At 54.8% G+C, this 19,297-nt stretch overlaps 1 protein-coding gene across 6 annotated transcripts in view; it reads left to right on the forward strand.

Annotated features, from left to right (window-relative positions):
* The window catches only part of PALD1 (phosphatase domain containing paladin 1), a 103,710-nt gene that overhangs the window by 16,391 nt on the left and 68,022 nt on the right, over nucleotides 1-19,297 (forward strand). For 4 of the 6 annotated variants that reach the window (XM_027592567.2, XM_027592592.2, XM_027592575.2 and 1 more), the window contains exons 8-20: nucleotides 461-621; nucleotides 844-919; nucleotides 1,695-1,846; nucleotides 2,198-2,297; nucleotides 2,491-2,595; nucleotides 4,930-5,025; nucleotides 5,455-5,583; nucleotides 6,080-6,196; nucleotides 6,288-6,443; nucleotides 6,769-6,951; nucleotides 8,029-8,169; nucleotides 8,385-8,456; nucleotides 10,442-10,582. In XM_027592567.2, coding sequence (XP_027448368.1) covers nucleotides 461-621; nucleotides 844-919; nucleotides 1,695-1,846; nucleotides 2,198-2,297; nucleotides 2,491-2,595; nucleotides 4,930-5,025; nucleotides 5,455-5,583; nucleotides 6,080-6,196; nucleotides 6,288-6,443; nucleotides 6,769-6,951; nucleotides 8,029-8,169; nucleotides 8,385-8,456; nucleotides 10,442-10,582 — 1,629 coding nt within the window. Of the gene's footprint in view, nucleotides 1-460; nucleotides 622-843; nucleotides 920-1,694; nucleotides 1,847-2,197; nucleotides 2,298-2,490; nucleotides 2,596-4,929; nucleotides 5,026-5,454; nucleotides 5,584-6,079; nucleotides 6,197-6,287; nucleotides 6,444-6,768; nucleotides 6,952-8,028; nucleotides 8,170-8,384; nucleotides 8,457-10,441; nucleotides 10,583-12,084; nucleotides 13,548-13,714; nucleotides 16,834-19,297 lie in introns of those variants that run through there. The other 2 variants (XR_003519759.1, XM_027592603.1) reach the window with 2 other exon arrangements.

A 19,297-nucleotide genomic window follows, 5' to 3' on the forward strand; every position in this document is an offset into this window, starting at 1 on the left:
GCCTGTCAAGGTTTCTGAGGCTGTTGACACACCATGGAGATGTGTGTGTGGAGGGTGCCGTCGCGGTGCCCCCAGAGACTCCCACGGGCAGGAGCCTGGTTGTCTCCCATCTCCCTTTGGGGCCTCGTCTCCTCTCGCACCCAGCTGACTGAGCTTCCCCCTGTCCCTGAGTCTGATGGCTTAGCTGACCCCTGCTGCCCACAGTGCAGGGTGCTTCCTCCCTGGCCCCAGTGTGGGCTGTGTCATCTTGTGCATAGGTGGCCGCCTCGGGCCGCTGGCCACCTCCATCCCATCAGGACTCCCAGGGCACAGAGCACCCCTGGCCAGATGGTTCCCCCCTGGAGGAAGAGCAGCCTGTCCGTGGCCTCTTTGTGGTCTCCTCCCTCTAGAGCTCGGCCAGGAAGGCCAGGAGGGGCCTACGGGTCAGTCATGGTCCTCTGGCCCCCACTCGTCCATGCAGATCCATGACTTTGCCCAGCTGAGCGAGAACACGTACCACGTCTACCACAACATCGAGGACCTGCTGGGGGAGCCCCACGCTGTGGCCATCCGGGGCGAGGACGATGTGCACGTGACCGAGGAGGTGTACAAGCGGCCCCTCTTCCTGCAGCCTGCCTACAGGTACCAAGCGCCAGTCCGACCCGGCGACAGCAGATGACTTGGGCCGTGTGGATGCCAGTGTGCTGGGCAGGGGTGCTCTCTGGCCCTGCTCCCCAGCTGTGTGTTTCACCGTCTGCAGGTTGGGCTGAGCTCCCCACACCCATCTTTCCCACAGGAATGCAGGGGTGGGGGATGCCCGGGCTGCGTGGCCTGCCTGATGGGTCTCTCTGCCTCACCTGGCAGGTACCACCGCCTGCCCCTGCCAGAGCAAGGGGCCCCGCTGGAAGCCCAGTTTGATGTCTTTGTGAGTGTCCTCCGGGTAAGTCAGGGCAGGAGGTGGTGGGTCGTGGTGGGAGCACAGAGTAGGGACAGGAGCCTGGAGAGCGGGTCTGGGTGTAGTAGGCCCTGTCTCCAGGGTGATGCTCAGGGCGAGTGTGGCCTCTGGCTTTCCTCAGAGGAAGGTTTCCTTCTGTGTTGTGTAAGAGGTGGAGTGTGTGTGTGTGTGTGTGTGTGTGTGTGTGTGTGTGTGTGTGTGTGTGTGTGTGTGTGTGTGTTGGCGGGTGTATATTTGTACGTTCTCTAATGACAGAGCCCAGCATTGACTGTCTGACGGCCTGGACTCTGGGCAGGCTCAGCTGCTAATTTGCTGTGTGATCTTGGACAAATCACCTGACCTCTCTAGACATCAAGTTTACTGGGGCTAAAAATTTCTTATCCGTAGCCTCTTGAGCTGCTGTTTCCTGAGGACTGGTGGTGTTTCTTTCTCAGCCCCTGTGGGAGGCCACCTTATTTAATTTGCATCTCACGGCGCTGTCAAATACAGGCCTGTCCCCTCAGAGCGGTCTCACTCCCAGGACCAGCTGGTTGGGCTCCCCCAGGGCCTGGGAAGGAGGCAGGGCCGTGCTCCTTGGGGCAGATGGAGCACATTTGGCTTTGAAGTTTGGCAAAAGCGGCTGAGCCACCTGTCTAGGCGCCCCCCCTTGCCAAAGACTGCGGGGTGCAGATGGGCCGATGTCATGACCCCCCTCCCCCGACTTGGTCCCGGCCGAGGGTTTCCAGGGCACGCTGTTGTTGACGGTCACGGTCTTTCCCAGGAAACCCCCAGCCTCCTGCAGCTCCGAGATGCCCACGGGCCTCCCCCTGCTCTCCTCTTCAGCTGCCAGACAGGCGTGGGCAGGACCAATCTGGGAATGACCCTGGGTACCCTCATCTTGTTTCACCACAGCGGGGCTGCCTCAAGGCCGGAGTGAGTGTCCCAAGGAACCGCAGGGATGAGGAGAGGAGAGGGTAGGGCTGCCAGAGTGCTGGGGACGTGTCAGGAGCCCAGGGCTAGAGCTGGAGGTGGAGCATGTGGGGTTCATTTCCTGGGTTGCCACAGATTTGCTGAGTAATGCGGAAAAAAGCCACTTGACCCTTCTGGGCCTCAGTTTTCCCACGGGGAAAATACCCATTGCTTCCCCCAACCTGAATGGGAAGGAAGACTTGGAGACTGTAGTCCAGTGCCCCTCAGCGGCCATGTGAATGGAAATGTCAACAGGGGGGTGGTGGTAGAGGCCTTTGGGCGTATTGCTTATGCTACTGACCCCTTCCTTGTCAGGGCTGTCCCCCTGCATACCAAGCCACTGCCCCTGGAGCAGCTCCAGCTGATCCAGAGTTTTCTCCACATGGTGCCTCAGGGGAGGAAGATGGTGGACGAGGTGAGCCAGGGGGCTGGGGGCAGGGGCCGTGGAGGGGCATGCACTCCTCCGCTGGTGGGGTCTCTTCCTCCCCTGCACTGCCCCCTTTTTGACAAACCATCCTTTCCCTTTCTCTTCCCTTCCGCCTCCGCCATCTTTGCTTGGCCTTGTGGCCCTCTTTCCCTCCCTTCCCTGCCCTGGTCGCGGGCACCAGGTGGACAGAGCCATCACCGCCTGTGCCGAGCTGCATGACCTGAAGGAGGTCATCTTGGAGCACCAGAGGAAGCTGGAAGGCCCCCGGCCGGAGAGCCCAGCCCAGGTGAGGCCTGCAGAGGGTCTGCTTTCTGAGTCCTGCGACCTCGTTTTATTAAAACCTCTTGACTGGCTTCTTTCTGACTGACTTTTCCTGGTTGCTGCTTCTCCCAGAGAACAGAGGCGTTCAGAGGAAGGGGAGCTAGAGGAGCTGGGCCTGCAGGAAAGATGGACAAGGAAGAGGGAAAGTTTACTTTCCCTGGCCAGGTCCCCTTGCTACAGAATAAACAGGATGGAGGAAGGGGCTGCTGGCCGGGGTGCCGGGGGCCTCTGGATCCAGAGCCTTCCCAGACTGCTCCTGGTTCCCCTCCGCGAGTCAGTCCCTTGCTGTTTCCTTGGGTAGGCCAGGGTCTGGTCCAGCCTGCTGCTTCTGGAAGAGTGATGGGCTCTGGGCTGTCTCAGCAGCCCTGTCCCTCAGCTCTGGGGAGAGGCCTTGTCTTGAGAGTGTGCACAGTGCATGGAAGGAATATAAGGCCTGCAGAGACTTTTTCTCCTGCGACACTTTATTTTCTATTTATTTATTTATTTATTTTAAGATTTTATTTATTTATCTGACAGAAAGAGACACAGCGAGAGAGGGAACACAAGCAGGGGGAGTGGGAGAGGGAGAAGCAGGCTCCCGGCTGAGCAGGGAGCCCGATGCGGGGCTCGATCCCAGGACCCTGGGACCATGACCTGAGCCGAAGGCAGACGCTTAACGACTGAGCCACCCAGGCGCCCCTCTTCTTCGACACTTTAAAAAAACATCTTTTGAAAGCAAGAGTATAGTATGGAAAATTGAGAAATTGGAGAAGGCAGAAAGTCAGCCATCATGCCAGCACAGCCGCTGGGAGCATTTGGGGCCAGCTTCCTTCCTCCCACGTGCTTCGTCTGTGATGTTCTTGTGTCGGGCGCCCCAGGGCACGTTTGCAGCCTGCATACAGCCCTTCCCCTCAGCATCCCTGTGCCAGCCTTGCTTTCCGCATCGCCGTTCTTGCCGGCTGTGTGACTTCAGCCATCGTTGGCCTCTTAGGTTAAGAGCGTGGCCTCTGCCCTGACCACGTGGGGTCCAGGCCTGGCTCTGCCACCTACAGGTGTGTGGACGGTGGGCCACCTGCTTCACTGCTCCGTGCCTCAGTTTCCCCGCTTGTAAAAAGGGAGCCACGAATAATAACCAACCCATAGAGTTGTGAGGATCGGCTGAGATAAGAGCCATGAAGCTCTTAGAAGGGAGTCTGCGTGGAGCAGATGTCCCTGGGATGTCACCTGTCATGGTTTACTAACCACGTCCCTCTGGTTGGACAGTTGAGTTGCTTCCAGTTCCTTATCAATGTAAATTCTTTTGCATCAAGATAACTTCATGAAAATGAAGTTGTTGTGTATTTAGGATTTTTTCCTCAGTCTAGATTAGAGATTGGCAAACCGTGACCCATGGGCCAAACCTAACCCACCACCTTGTTTTCGTGAGTAAGTTTTATCGGAACATGGTCTTGCCCATTCAGTCCAGCACCATCCGGCTCTCTCACGCTGCAGTGGCCGAGTTGGACAGGTACAGCAGAGACCCCGGAATATTTACTGCCTTTTATAGAAATAGACGTTTGCTGACCTCTGGCCTAGATTCCCAAAGATGGGGTTCAGTGTAATCAAAGGGTATGACCTTTCTTTCGGGCCTCTCTGAATCTCACTTGCCCTCCAGAAGGTGGTACTGACCCAGCAGGTGAACCCTGAGATCCGAAGGTGGAGAGAGGGAGCTTGGGATTCTCTCTGACAGCTCCTTACCCCCAGAGCATGCTGGGCTGGGGTTAGGGCATTTGTTTGGGGATCCAGCTCTCCCTGCCATCAGCGTCATGATTGAGCAAGTCAGTTCATTTCTCAGAACCTTGGTAAAGTAAGGGTAAAAATCATGGCCCCCTTGGAGCACTGTTATGATGGTCTTTTTGTTTTCTTGTGGGGTGGGTCACAGTTCTTAAGGGAGGGCCTCTGGCTTAGAGAAGGGTGTTTATGTACTTGCTTCCTCAACACGACTGTGCACGGCCCTGCATGTGTACGGCTTGGTGCAAAGAGGGGAGGTCCCAGCTTGTCTCTGGGCACAGGCCTGGAGGGCGAGGTGGTCCCTGGGTTGATAGCAGTGGCTCTGGGGTAGTCACCAACTGCTTCCCCTGGGCCACAGATTAATTGCAGCAATTCAGAGAGTGGTTAGACGCTCAGAAGAATATCCAGCCTGGCAGAAGTTACAAAGGGAGGGGATAGATGGTGTTCTGGGGATTTCTGAGGCTTAACTCCTGCCCTTCTGGGGATGAGGACAGGGTGGCCCCGAGCCCTGTCTTCACCACCCACCCCCTTCTGGGTCACCTCCTCTCAGGGAAGCTGCAGCCAGCACGGTGTCCGGCAGAGGGCGCTGCAGAGCCTGGAGCGATACTTCTACCTGATCCTGTTTAACTACTATCTCCACGAACAGGTGTGGCTGGGGGATGAGTGGACCCACAACCCCTCCTCCTGGAGTCCCTCCAGCCCTGTCTCCCACGGTGACTGGCAGGTGGAACTGGGGAGGAGAGGGGGCGGCGTGCGTGTTTGTTCCAGAGGAAGGTGGGTGTGGGGGACGTGGAGAGACCCCGATAGAGTGGTGGTCCTAGAGCAGGTCAGGCAGAGAGAGGGCCTACCTCTCTCTCTCTCCCCCCTGGGCCCCAGTCTCTGTACCCTTAGCTGGGGCATTGGGGCCTGGCAGGATCTTGCTTCGGACCTCCTGGTCCTGTCTCCTCACCCCCCTCCTCCCTGCCCTGGACCATGATGGATGTCTCTTGGGGCTCCCCCACCACAGGGCCAGCTGGGAGAGTTTGGGATGGCCTTGTGCCCCTGAACTCCCATCTCTCTCTGCCTCGGGCTGCAGTATCCGCTGGCCTTTGCCCTCAGTTTCAGCCGCTGGCTCTGTGCCCATCCTGAGCTGTACCGCCTGCCTGTGACTCTGAGCTCAGCGGGGCCTGTGGCCCCCGGGGACCTCGTCACTAAGGGCTCTCTGGTGAGTGTGGCCGGCTGGCTGGGGAAGTGGGAATGGGTGTGGGCTGGCCCCGGGGCTGGTGGGCCCTTGATTCCTGAGGGCTTGGGTTAGACATTGCCGCCCTTCCCAGAAGACAAAGGGACGATGGCCTTTGGGGCGGCAGACTCTTCCTGTGAGTGACATGGGGTTGATCTCCGGTCTCAAGAAGTGTTTGCAGCTTTGGCCACTGCTGTCATTCCCTCTCCTCGTTCTCAAACCCACGTGCTCCAGGCGAGGAGGCAGGAGGCCTGGTTCTGATGTCTGCCACCAGCCTCTCCCTGTTGAGCCTCAGGTTCCTCATCTGGAGGGTGGGCACTATCGCCTTTCTCCTTGCCAGGGCGGTGATGAAGTGCCAAGTGTGCAGAAGTGCTTGGTAAACTGTAAAGAGCTGGTCCCTGCCCTGCCCTGCCCCACCTTGGGCTGGGCTCTGAATCTCAGTCAGCTGCTGTGGGTCCCAGGCTTGCTGCTCTCCCCGCAGGGGGCGGACGACCTCATCTCTCCAGACGCACTCAGCACCGTCAGAGAGATGGATGTGGCCAACTTTCGACGGGTGCCCCGCATGCCCATCTATGGCACAGCCCAGCCCAGCGCCAAGGTGACCACCCCAGGGGCCCTATGTCCACTTGTGGGCTGAGTGGGGTTATGGTTGAGCCCTTTCACTGATGGCCCTCCTGTCCCCCCCCCAGGCCCTGGAGAGTATCCTGGCCTACCTAACTGATGCCAAGAGGAAGCTACGGCATGTCGTGTGGGTCAACCTGAGGGAGGAGGCCGTGCTGGAGTGTGATGGGCATACCCACAGCCTGCGGTGGCCTGGGCCCCCCATGGCCTCCGACCAGCTTGAGGTGAGGCCCTCCTGCCTTCCGCACACCCCTACCTTGGAGGCCTTCTGGGAAATTGGCTTGGGAGGGTCTTCAGAAGGTCCCATGCTCCTCTTGTAAGATGGAGAAACTGAGGCCCCGAGAGGAGCAGACTCAGGGGTGGCTGATTCAGGACTCCCACGGTGGCCATCTCCCTGGATCTGGGTCTGGCTCTGATCCCTGAGGCTCAGGAAGGGGCAGGGGTGCCCCCAAAAGCCAGGACTGGTCCTGGCCATGGAAGACTCTGGCCCTCGGGGCTGGCCTGGAGGCTGCCTCAGTGGCCTGAGCCCTCTGCCCCACCCTCCTCTAGAACCTGGAGTCTCAGCTGAAGGCCCACCTGAGTATGCCTCTCCCAGGCACGGGGGCTGCACCGACCCGCAGGTTCCAGACATGCCTCACCATGCAGGAGGTCTTCACCCAACACCGTGGGGCCTACCCCGGCCTCACTTACCACCGCGTCCCCCTGCCAGACTTCTGCGCCCCCTGCGAGCAGGTGAGGGGGCTGTGTAGGCCTGGCCTCTAGGCAGCCAGGGGAGGCCCTCTCCCATCCCCGCTCTGGCCTGGGCCTTGGCTGTGGGTGCAACTCCCCCGAGGGACTGGGAGCATGTTCCACGAGCCTTCACATATGACCAAGTGGTTTATTCGCTCGGCGCCTGTGTGCTTATTACGTGTCGTAGGTGTGTGTGTGGGAGCACACCCATGGTGTTTGTGGTGAATGTGCGTCTGTGAGGGAGACGTGTCTGGAGTGTGTGTGGGTATCACTGTGGAGTGTGTACATGCATGTGATGGGTGTGTGGGTCTGGCATCTGTGATGTACGTCTTGTCTTTACCAGGGTGTACGTGGCAGGCGTGTCTGGAGAACTGTGGGGTGTGGAATGTGTATGGGGGTTTGTGGGTGCTTGTGTGTGGCCAAGGCTGTTTGTGTGTTCTTTGTAGGTTTGTGTCTTTGTAAGTCTGTGTAGTTTGTGTGTCTTAAGGTCCATGGACACGTCCGTGGTGCGTGTGCCCAGCTCTAACTGCATGCGGGTCGCTGCGTGCCTGTGTGATGCATCGGTTGTTTGGGTGACGTGTCTATGCGGGGTGTGGTTCTGGGCCTGGGGTTTGTTGGGGGCCCCTGATGGGCAGCCTGTGAGAGGCAGCGACGGGAGCTTGTAGTTCCTGCCTCTGTGGGTCTGGTTGCCGGTTGTTTGTCGCCCCCTGGTGGACCCGTGCTGCAGTGATCTGTTGGGGTCGGACCCCTGCCCTCACGCTGGGACCTGGGTTGGGTCCCTCTCAGGCAAGCAGCCAGGCCAGGGGTCCCTGCGCAGCCCCCGGGGAACACAGCACGTGGGAGTGGCATACGCATGTTTCGAACCCTGCCTGGCGGAGGGTGTGTGTGTGTGTGTGTGTACGCGCACCTGGGGGAAGCGGGGGAAGGTAGCAGGGGCGTGGCTGTTTACAAGCATGTCGTCTTGTGCCGGCTGCCCCAGGACCGCTGCTTTGGGGTTGCCATTTGGAGGGGCGGGCCACGTCGGGAGTCTGCAGCCTGGAGCCCCGGCCGCCTGACTCAGACCCTGGTCTCCCCACCCAGGATTTTGACCGACTGCTCGAGGCTCTGCAGGGTGCCCTCGCCAAGGGCCCGGGCACTGGCTTCGTGTTCAGCTGCCTCAGTGGCCAGGGCCGGACCACGACCGCCATGGTGGTGGCCGTGCTGGCCTTCTGGCACATCCAGGTATGTGTGGCCAGGGCAGGGTGGTACTCGGCCCCGGGGACCCTGGCTGTGGCAGGAGCGTGTGGGACAGGGATGGTGCATGGTGTGGAGCATCTCGCATCAGTCCTGGGCAGAGGGCCTGGGGGCCGGCAGAGCCCCGGCAAGGGCTTCCTCACGGGGGGGGGGGCGCGGCCTGGGTGGACGTGCTCCCTGCCCCAGCAGCTGTCCTCCCCCAGGGCTTCCCCGAGGTGGGCGAGGAGGAGCTTGTGAGTGTGCCTGATGCCAAGTTCACCAAGGGCGAGTTTGAGGTGAGCGCACCCCACGGGGCCCCCCGGGGACACCTGGTGAGGGGAGAGGGCGAGTCTTGCTGGCAGGTCTGGGGGATCTTCAGAGCTCTTCTTAATTATATCACCTTCTGGCACCTCCTCATCTCAGTGCTCCCCTGCTCCCATTTCGCAGATGAGCAAACCAAAGCACAGGTCAGCTTGGCTCTGGGCCCTGACAGATGGCTGTTGGAGAAGAGGGGGCTAGACTGACCCCCGTCAGCCTGGCCCTGCTGCTGGGCTGCTCTGTGCCTTGGGGGAGCCCCTGGCCACATCTTGTCTGGGTGACACTGATGCCTGCTTCACCAGCTGGAGCTGGTGACCTTGCTGCTGGGCCATGGCCTGCCCCACCCCACCCCTATTTCAGTCCAGGGCACTGGGTGGATGGCCACTCACATTTCCGATTTAGTCACCCCTGTATTGTGCCCCTGCTACATGTCATCAGCCCAGACACCCTGTAAGTAGGCAGCAAAGTCCCTGTCTTACAGGGGGTGGGGAACGTGGCGCTCAGAGCTGGCGTGTGGCTCCCTGGTGTCGGCGCTGTGGTCGGCTCCTGCCTCGTCGACTGGCCTCATCACATTCCCCGCACCCCCCGCTGTCCCCGCTGTCTTGTCACCCTGGCCTCTGCGTGCTCCCTCAGCTTCTCGGCCTTTGCATGTGCTCTTCCCTCTCCTGAAACTCCTCTCTTCCTTCTTGCTGATTCGCTGATTCTTAGATTTTTATTTTTTTCATTGCGGTAAAATGTACCTACCATGTAATTTGCCATTTCAACCGTGTTTAAACGTACGGTTCTGTGGCAGTGAGTACATTCACTTTGTCGTGCAACCAGTACCACCATCCGTCTCCAGAACTTTCTCTTCATCGCAAACTGACCATATCCATAAAAACAGTAACTCCCCATTCCTCCCTCCCCAGCTGCTAGTGACTCCTGTTCTCCTTTCTGCCTCTATGGATTTGACTGTTCCATATACCTCATACAAGTAGAATCACCCAGTATTTGTCCTTTTGTGTCTGGTCTATTTCATTTAACATGATGTCCTCAAGATTCATCCATGTTGAGGGTCTATTAGCTTTCACTCCTTTTTCAGGCTGAGTATTATCCTATTGTACATATGGACCACATTTTGTTTATCCACTCATCTGTCGGTGGACACTTGGGTTATTGTCACCCTTTGGTGATTGTGAGTCATGCTGCTATGAACTACAGGAGTACAAATACCTGTTCAGATATCTGCTTGCACTTTCAGAAGTGGAATTGCTGGGTCATGTGGCAACCTGTTTAGTTTTTAAACAACGGCCATATCGTTGTCTGTGGCAACATATCCACCAGCAAAGAAAGCACAAGAGGTTTAGTTTCTCCACGTTTTTGCCAACACTTGTTGTTTTCTGTTCTGATAGTTTGCCATCCTGGGGGATGTGAGGTGGCATCTTATTGTGGTTTTGAGTCCCCTTTCCCTGATGATGAGTGATGCTGAGCATCTTTCCATGTGCTCGTTGGCCACCTGCATGTCTTCTATGAGGAAATGTCTGTTCAAGTTCTTTGCCCATTTTTGATTTGGTTTGCTTTGTTGTTGCGTGATGGGAATTTTTCAATATATTCTGGATATCAGTCCCTTAGCAGATTTGCGATTTGCAAATATTTCCTTTCATTCTGTTGGTTGCCTTTTCACGCTGTTGATGGTGTCCTTTCTTTTATCGCCTGTGCTTCTGATGTCCTATCCAAGAAGTCATTGCCACATGCAAGGTCATGATGTTTTCCTCTCTATTTTCTTCCCAGAGTTTTATGGTTTTAGCTCTGTGTTTCTGTCTTTGATCTGTTTTGAGTTACATTTGCAAGTGAATATCTGATTTTCCCAGCACCACTTGTTGAGATGGGCCTTGAGGTTGTCCTTCGTGTGGGGTGAGCCTGTTGCTGGGGCTGGCGGGCCCACCTACCCCCCTTGGTTTTCTCTGTGTTCCCCTGGCCCCAGGTGGTGATGAAGGTGGTGCAGCTGCTACCCGACGGGCACCGCGTGAAGAAGGAGGTAGATGCGGCCCTGGACACAGTCAGTGAGACCATGACGCCCATGCACTACCACCTGCGGGAGATCATCATCTGCACCTACCGCCAGGTGGGCCTCGCCCTGACCCAGGTGTCCCTCCCCCAGTGCACAGAGACGTTGTGGCTGACTGGATGTGACGTGGCTAGGGCTGCCGTGGGGCCCTCATCGGTTCTGTTACTTCCTCATCTTCTGGATGTGACCTGTGAAATGGAAACACGCTCAGCCCCAACTCACCCTGGCTTGATTCGGGGGTGCTTGACGAGGTGTGTGTGCCGGTGATGTTCAGAGTATTTGACAGCTGTTGGCAGCCCTGGGACCAGTCAAGGATGTGGCAGTCAGAACCAATGCCCTGTCCTGACCCCTGTGGTGTCAGATGTTAACCCTTCAGGTTCTGGGTCGTGGGAGGTGCCGAGGATCCCGGGCAGGAGTCAGGTTGGTAGATGGGGCCACTCCAGGGGCTTGGCAGGTGGCCATTTAATGACCAGCAGGGCAGCCGTTCAGTGTTTTAATGGCTGATGCCGCATGACTGCCCACTCAGGACCTATGTATGTCTGTGCTGCCCGCGGGCTGGGGCTGGCCCCCAGATTGACCTCCTCAGTTAAAAATTGTGTTTGGATGACTCATGAAATGATAAAAATGAAATGGTTTCCATAAAGGTACAAATTTTATGTAAAAATCCAGAATTTCAGCCTATTTAGAAAAAAAAATGGGCCTTTCCATTAGCTGTCTGTGGGGCTCTGTCCTACACAGCTCTTCTGGCCCAGTCAGATGACTGGACATTATCTTCTGATTACCACGTTCACCCACCCCCATTCCAGAGGCCAGGCTGCTGCTGACCTCAGCAGTGGGAGGGTAGGGATCCCTGAACCCCATCCCAGGGCTCCTTGCTGGCGGATTGGTGGGGTGGGGTGGGGGTGGAGCAGAAGCAAGATAGAGAGTCATTCCCCAGTGTGGCCACTAGGTGGTCTTAGTGAGCTGGGCCTGGGCCAGACTCTTCCAAGAGGCTGAAGAGCAGAAGGCCTTCACTCTCTAATCCAGTCCTTTTCACCCTGGCGGCGGCATACTAGTTTCACACGGGAGCTTTGAAACATTCCCATGCCTGAGTTCCATCCATAGAGAGTCTAATTTACTAGGTCTGTTTGGGGAGGGGGCCAGCATGTGAGTGTTTTTTTGTACAGTTCCCTGGGTGATTGCAATGCATAGTCAAGGTTGAGGACCACGTCGTCTAAGCGGGAGTCCCCAGCTGCAGTGAGTTTCAAGATCACCTGGAGAACCCGTCGCTGGGCTCCAGTTCTGAGTTTCTGATTCCGTAGGTCTGGAAAGCTCTTAGGTGATACTGATGCTCCTGGTGGGGTGGGGGGCACACTGGGGGATCTGCTGCAGTCGAGTCTCACCCTCTTGCTGTCTTCTTAATAACAGCTTTATGGAGATAGAATTCACATACCATACGATCCAGTTATTTAAAGTGTGCAATTCAATGGTTTTTAGTACTTTCACAGAGCTGTGTGGCCATCACCACAACCAGATACAGAACATTTTCATCACCCCATTTCGCCCTTCCCCAACCCTAGGCAACCGTGAATCTACTTTCTGCCTCTATGGATTTGCCTATTCTGGACATTTCATAAAAATGGAATCATACAGATGTGGTCCTTGTGACCAGCGTCTTTCACTCAGCATGATGTTTTCAAGTTTCATCCGTGTTCTAGCATGGATCATTACTTTGTTCCTTTTTGTGACCAATATTCTATTGTATGGATACATCACATTCTGTTTTTGGTGTCATGCCTCATCTAAGGTCATGAGAATTTACCTCGAAGAGGTAAGTAGATTTCTTCTAAGATTTTATAGTTGTAGCTCTTACATTTAGTCTTTGATGCATCTTAATTTTTATATATGGTGTGAGGTAGAGATCCAGCTTCATTCTCTTGCTTGGAGATATCCAGTTGTCCCAGCACATGTGTTGAAAAAACAATTCTTTCCCCATTGAATTGTTTTGACATCTCTAAAAAAAGCCAATGACTGTAAATGTGAGGGCTTATTTCTGAGATTTCAGTCCTGTTCCATTGATTGCCTGTTCTATGCCAGTACCATACTGCCTTAATTACCATAGTATTGTAGTGAATTTTGAAATTAGGAAATGAGTTCTCCAAGTATGACTTCTTTTTCAGAACTTATTTTGGCTATTCTGGGTCCCTTGTATTTCCATATGAATTTTAGGATTAGCTTGTTAATTTCTGAAAGAAAAAAAAGCCAACTGAGATTTTGATAGGAATTTTGATGCAGATCAATTTGGGAAGTATTGCTATCATAACAATAGTTACTCTTTTGATGCATAACGTGAGATGTCTTTCCACTTATGTAGGACTTCTTTGTTTTTTTACAAGATATTTTATGGTTTCTAGAGTGTGAGTTTTACACTTTTTATATTCAATTTATTCATAAGTAGCTTATTGCTTTTGTGTTATTGTAAATGGAGTTAATTTCTCAATTTCATTTTTTAGTTTGTTAATTGTTACTATGTAGAGAGACAATTGATATTTGATCTTCTATCTTGCAAACTTGCTAAACTAATTCATTAGTTTTGATACTTTCTTTAGTGAATTTCTTAGAATCTTCTGTTTACAAGATCATGTCGTATGCAGATAGAGATAGTTTTGCTTCTTCCTTTCTAATTTGGATGTCTTTTATTTAATTTTTTCCTTAATTGCCCTGGCTAGATCCTCCAGTAGAATGTTAAGTAAAAGTAGCTAGCACAGACACCCTCTCTTGTTCCTGATCTTAGGGGGAAAGCTTTCAGCCTTTCACATTAAATCTGATGTTAACTGTAGCTTTTTCATAGACACTCTTTGTCAGCTTGAGAAAGTTCCCTTCTGTTCTTAGTTTACTGAGTGTTTTTTTTTTTCATGAGGTGATGTTGAATATTGTTAAATGCTTTTTCCATGTCTGTTGAGATGATTATCTTGTTTTTTGCTCTTTATTCTATTGATACGGTATGATATTTTAATTGAAGGTATTAAACCAACCTTGTATTCTGGGATAAATCCTGCTCGGTCATGGTGTGTCTTTTATGTTGCTAGATTTGGTTTGTTGAGGATTTTTGCCTCAGATTCATGAGAGATCTTGGTCTCTTATGTCTTTGTTCGGTTTGGCGTTAGGATCCTGCTGGCCTCACAGAATGTGACTGTCTCACTTTTGCAGATGAGACCGGAACCTCAAGAAGGGAGAGGCCATCATATGTGCATTAGTCAGCTGGGGCCGCCACAACAAAATACCACAACCGCATGGCTTAAACAACAGAAATTTGTTTTTTCACATTGTGGAGGCTGGAAAGTCCAAGATGAAGGCTCTTACCAATTTGTTTCCACTGAGCACTCTCATCCTGCTTGCATATGGCTGCCTTCTCACCTTGTCTTCCCACGAAGAGCTCTCGGGTTCCTCCAGACTCAGATGAGCCTGGAGTCTGTGATGAGGGTCTGGGTGACCAGGGTGGGCTGGGAGAAGGAAGATGGAGGGGTTCCTGAGGGGAGGTTAGGAGTTGCTAGAGGCCAGTGCTGGAGGCCAGGGGACCAAGACCCCATACGTCCCGACTCAGAAACAGCATGGGGGGTACCCCCCCCCCCAACCCAAGGCTCACTGTGCATTTTCACATCTACGGTCTGGCTCAGTCCTTACTCTGTATCTGTGCCTGAGGAAGGGCAGGCTGTACCATCACATCCATGTTTGCATTTGAGGAAGGGAGGCACTGGGCTTGCCCAAGAACCTACAGCTGGTGGTTGGCAGGAGGAGAGCGAGACCCCAGACCCGGATTCCCAGGTCGGGCCCTCTCCGCCCTGCCATCCCGCCGCCCAAGTTGGAGGAGGCAGTTTCACCTTCCTCCCACCTCAAGCCCTGCTGCTGGGGGCAGTGGGGGAATCAGAACTAGAAGCCACGACCCGTGCCCTTGTGTCCCCAGCCTGAGAAGGCTAGAGGACAAGAGCACATTGCAGACTCAGGTCATAAGCACAGAGCAGGGATGGGACTAAAACTGTCCGCACATTTTCCACAGAGACAGGCCTTCCCTGGTCTGACAGCCTTGACTCCCTCTCTGCCTGGGCCTGTGCTAGGCTGCCTGGCCTCTGCAGGTTGCAGCCCAGCGATGTGTCCTCCACTCTCCAGAGGGTCAGTGAGCCTGGGCTGGGACCTGACCAACGCTATGTGTGTGAGGGGGCCAGAAGGCTAGGGCATTTTAAAAAAACCGCCTCAAAAGGAAAAAAGAAAGAGCTCTTTGAACTAAGCTACTCTGTGAGGTTGTGATAGAGGTGACAAAGCTGGGCCCCAGGCTGAGGAGGATCCAGGATGACCACCAGCCCGCGGTGGGAACACCATCTGGTGAATTAGTTGTTTCCTGCTGGGCCTGGAAAGGGAAAAATATCTGTGACAGAAACCAAGGTCAGTTCTCCTGGAGGAAGTCCTGCTAGAATCATTAATGCCAGGGGCCTCTTCCTTAGCCTTGGCTGGTGACGTTAATTCTTAGTGTTCTGTGTTTAAAATAGTCTAATGTGTCTCCCGTCTGTCCCTTCAGAAAGAGTTTGAAGAAGAACTGAGATAAAAGTAGCCACACAGAGAGAAATAAGATGTCCTTTGGTCTCGAATTGAGATTTCGTCTGTAAATCTCTAACTTTGAGCAGTGCTTTTTGTTTTCTAAGAACTTACTCTTTTGTCTCCTTTGGTCCTCAGAGTAGCTGGTAAGGAGGTGACGGCAGGTTTTACTAGACCATTTTACTGAGGAAGACAGTGAGGCCTAATGACACCGTGACCAGCTTGAGGCAGGACCAGAACCTATCTCCCAACTCCTCGGCCTGTGTTCCTTTCCTCCCCGATGGCCATGACACTTGGGGCAGTTTTGTTGTGGGGGGAAGAAGGAAGGGTCCGGTGAGGAAGCCACCAGGGCCTATTGAACGCGCTGCCCTGGGTTGGTGCAGAGTTGCCAAAAGGTCAGAGGTTCAGCTTGGTGCCCGCAAAGACAAAGGGTATTCGGAAAAATACAGAGTGAGACAGCTCTGGCTCTGAGCCCCAGGTGGGGTCCTTCTCAGTCTCTCCCCGACTCTGGCTTGGCCAGAGTTGTTCCCTGGAGACCTCATTCCAGTAGGTAATGTGTTTCCAGGGCCTGGGCTGTGCAACTAGCGCGGCCCTGGAACTGAGCTATCACATAAAATATGATGGAAGGAAAGGGTTGCTTCCCAAGGCTCTTTCACACCCAGCCCAAAATACAGCCAGTGGGTGGACGAGCGGCTGCTCGAAGTGCGTGTGGGTGTGTGCGCGCATGTGCATGCGTGTTGTGAGCATGGGTGTGTAGGGCACATGTTCTCCGAGCTGAGACCTCTCCTGCTTTCCCGTCCTTCCCATGGTGTGGCTGAGCCGGAACAATCTCCACCCTCCAGGGGGACTTCCTGCTTTATCCTACAGCAAACATGCCCTGAGCACCTGCTGTGAGCCAGGCTTGTTCCTACGTGTGCACCATCAGGCTTGGAGCTTTCAGGGGGTCGGGAGGGGTCTCAATCTCAGCCCGTAAGGAGACCCTGCCTCTGTGCTCACTGCTGCCATTGTTAGCCTTGTGGTTGTCACCAGGGGCACCTCTCTCTGCTGCTCATCTCTCTTCTGCTGGGCCAGGGCTTGTCTCTGACCCCCTGGCCCCCAGACTCTGCCTGGCACAAGTAGGGCTCCACAGATGTCTGTCTAGTGAGCAGACGAATGGGCGGAAGGTTGAATAGGTCACCGTGTGATTAAATAGGAAAACTGACTCCTACCCTTGTACCTTTTTGTTCTTTGTCCACATTGTTGGTCCACCAGGAGAGGGCGCTCTTCTCCAGCCACCCAAAAATGCCCTGAGTCTAGGTTGGAAGCCCAGAGTTCTAGCCTGGGCTCTGCTAGGAACTCCCTGCACTCCCCTGGGTGAATTGCTTTGGCCTGCCTGGGCCTCTCCTTTCCCATCTGTCACCTGGGGTCACCGTTGCTTTTCTACCTGCCTGGAAGGGTGGGGCGGTGAGCATAGCCTGGGTACAAGATGAAGTGGGGGTGGGGTATATAGGGTGCGGTGGGCAGGGAGGTTGGGACACCTGGCCAACTCACTAGCTTATGTGCAGAGCTGTGGGATCCTGAGGGCCATTTCTTGGCACCGCATCCCAGAGCCTGACCTAGGGGTAAATGACGTTTGTGGAATGAATGGCACACCGAGAAGCCCGTGGTGTCAGGTTTAGTCCCTTCCAGCTTTGGAAGTACTGAATGAAATGTGTTCTTTGGGGGCGCTTGGGTGGCTCAGTTGGTTAAGCATCTGCCTTCGGCTCAGGTCATGATCCCAGGGTCCTGGGATCGAGTCCCTACATCGGGCTCCCTGCTCCGCGGGAAGCCTGCTTCTCCCTCTCCCACTCCCCCTGCTCGTGCTCTCTCTCGCTCTCATCCTCTCTCTCAAATAAATGAATAAAATCTTAAAAAAAAAATGTTTTCTTTGGAAAACTGGTTGCTTATCTATGGGCCAAGGGCCATTTTCTCTCTTCTGGGGACTAGGTAGAAAAAGCTTCCTTGTGCTCGAGGCCCCAGGGGAGTTTGCAGGGACTCATAGAAAGCCCCTGGAAGCGGCCGACACTGCTTGGGGCCAGTGTCTGACAAGGAGTGGGTGGCACTGAGCTTTGAGAAGGATGGTGGGGTCGGCGCTCTGGGACCTCGCCCCTTAGAGACTAGCTGTCTTTGAGGGCTGTCAGCTGCCTGCCCAGCCGGATGGTAGAGGCCACCAGGCCTTCCATGCTCCTTCCTATTGAGTGGGTCAGGGAAAGGGCAGCAGGCAGACTCCAGTAATGGGGGTGTCATCTGGCTTGGATTGACTCAGGCCCTGAGCCTGGCCTCGCTTGTTGTTGTTCCTTTTTTTTTTTTTTTTTAAGATTTTATTCATTTATTTGCGAGAGAGAGAATGAGAGTACAAGCAAGGGGAGTGGCAGGCAGAGGGAGAAGCAGGCTCCCCGCTAAGCAAGGAGCCCGAAGCGGGACTCGATCCCAGGACCCTGAGATCATGACCTGAGCCAAAGGCAGACGCTCAACCATCTAAGCCACCCAGGCGCCCCTCGCTTGTTCTTCTTGTTTCTCTCCTTGGGCTCTGTTTTCCCATGGCCTGGGTTGCATCCAGCTCTCCATGTGACCCCGGTAGGTCAGTGCACCTCTTTGACCTCGGTCTCCGCTTCTGGAAAGCAGAAGGGTTGATCTCGGTAACCCAGGGCAGTCTGTGATGCAGAGCTTAATAAAAATGGGAGATAGAAGAAGTATTCGTTGATCCCCGATTCGGCAGACATTTCTCGTAGGATTCCTGAGTGCCAGGCACTGTGCTAGTTCTGGAGACGCCTCATGAACAGCACAGGGAAGTTCCTGCCCTCATGGAACCCACGCTCCGGGGAGGGAGACACACAAGGAACAAGACACAAGTCAAAGTCACATTGTATCAGGTCATGATACGTCTGTGGGGCTGGGGGGTTGCAGTTTTACATGGGGTCTGGGTCAGGAAGGGGCTTGATGAAAAGGTAGCGTTTGAACACAGACCTGAGGGGGTGAGTGGGGGAGCCATGCCAACACCCAGACAGAGGGGTACGGCAAGTGCAAAGGCCTTGAGGTGGGGGCTTCCTGGTATGTTTGAGGGGCAGGAAAGGAGGTCAGAGGTTACAGGGGCAGGTGGGATGGGGCCTGCTCTGGGATTGCACAGATGATTACACAGACGTTGGCCTCTACTCTTGAGTGCCAGTGGGGGCCTGTGCAGCGGGTTGAGCAGAGGTGCCCACTTAAGGTTCTAGCAGGCTCACTCTGGGGCTGTGTTGGGACTAGGCCGCAGGAGTGGGGGGGGGGGGGCCAGGGAGGCCAGTCAGCCGCTGTCACTGAGGTGAGGCGGCTTGGCCTGAGGTGGTAAGAGGCGAGCAGCAGCTGGGAGGTTGCTCTGACTGGTTGGATGTGGGGCTGAGAAAAGGCGAAGTTAGGGAGGAAGGCCAGGTTTTGGCCTGAGCGGCAGGAAGGATAGACATTAAGATGTGCAGACATGTGGACGGGCAGGTTTTGGGAGAGCTCAGAAGTTCGCGTGGGACGTGTTTTGTGAGTTGGAGAAGCTGGATCGATACCTACCTGGAGCCCTCAAGCATGGCAGAGTGCTTGGAGTCTCCATTCAGCATGGAATTTGGATCCCCGGGGGTGGAGGCGTGCATGTGGGGTCCCCAGTATCCCATCTGGACTCTAGATTCCAGAGGGCATTGGAAGCATGAGACTGGCTGAGAGGGCCTGGGGAGTCAGTGCTCATCCATCAGCTGGGTGCCTACTGCATGCCTAGTCTGTGTCCTGACACTGACATTCAGGGTGGTGGGGAGCAGGGAAGATGTAAACCTCGTTCTAATCTGGTGCTTGCCCCCAGGCTTGTTTCCCAGACTGATCATTCCTTGGGGAGGAGAGGAGGCCGAGAAGAGGCTGGAGGCTGTAGCACTCAGAGCAGGCTTCAGGAGAGCAGGGGCTCGGCCTGGGCCTGGAGAGATGAGTGGAACAGGGCCAGGCCTGGTGGAGGGGAAGGGCTTTCCAGGTAGGAGGAAGGCGGGGTGGGGGGTGGGGGGTGGTGTCAAGGTATAGAGGCAAACGTGAGGGAGGGTGTGGTTGAGCTTGACGATGGCGAAAGGACCCAGGGTGGTCAGACAGCTGGGCGTTTGGAATTTGTGTCCCAGCTGGGAACTCTGACATTGGGCAGTTACTTGGTCTTGCCCAGCCTCATCTGCAAAATGCGTGTCC

This window comes from Zalophus californianus, chromosome 15, assembly GCF_009762305.2.
Source record: "Zalophus californianus isolate mZalCal1 chromosome 15, mZalCal1.pri.v2, whole genome shotgun sequence".
Lineage (NCBI taxonomy): Eukaryota > Metazoa > Chordata > Mammalia > Carnivora > Otariidae > Zalophus > Zalophus californianus.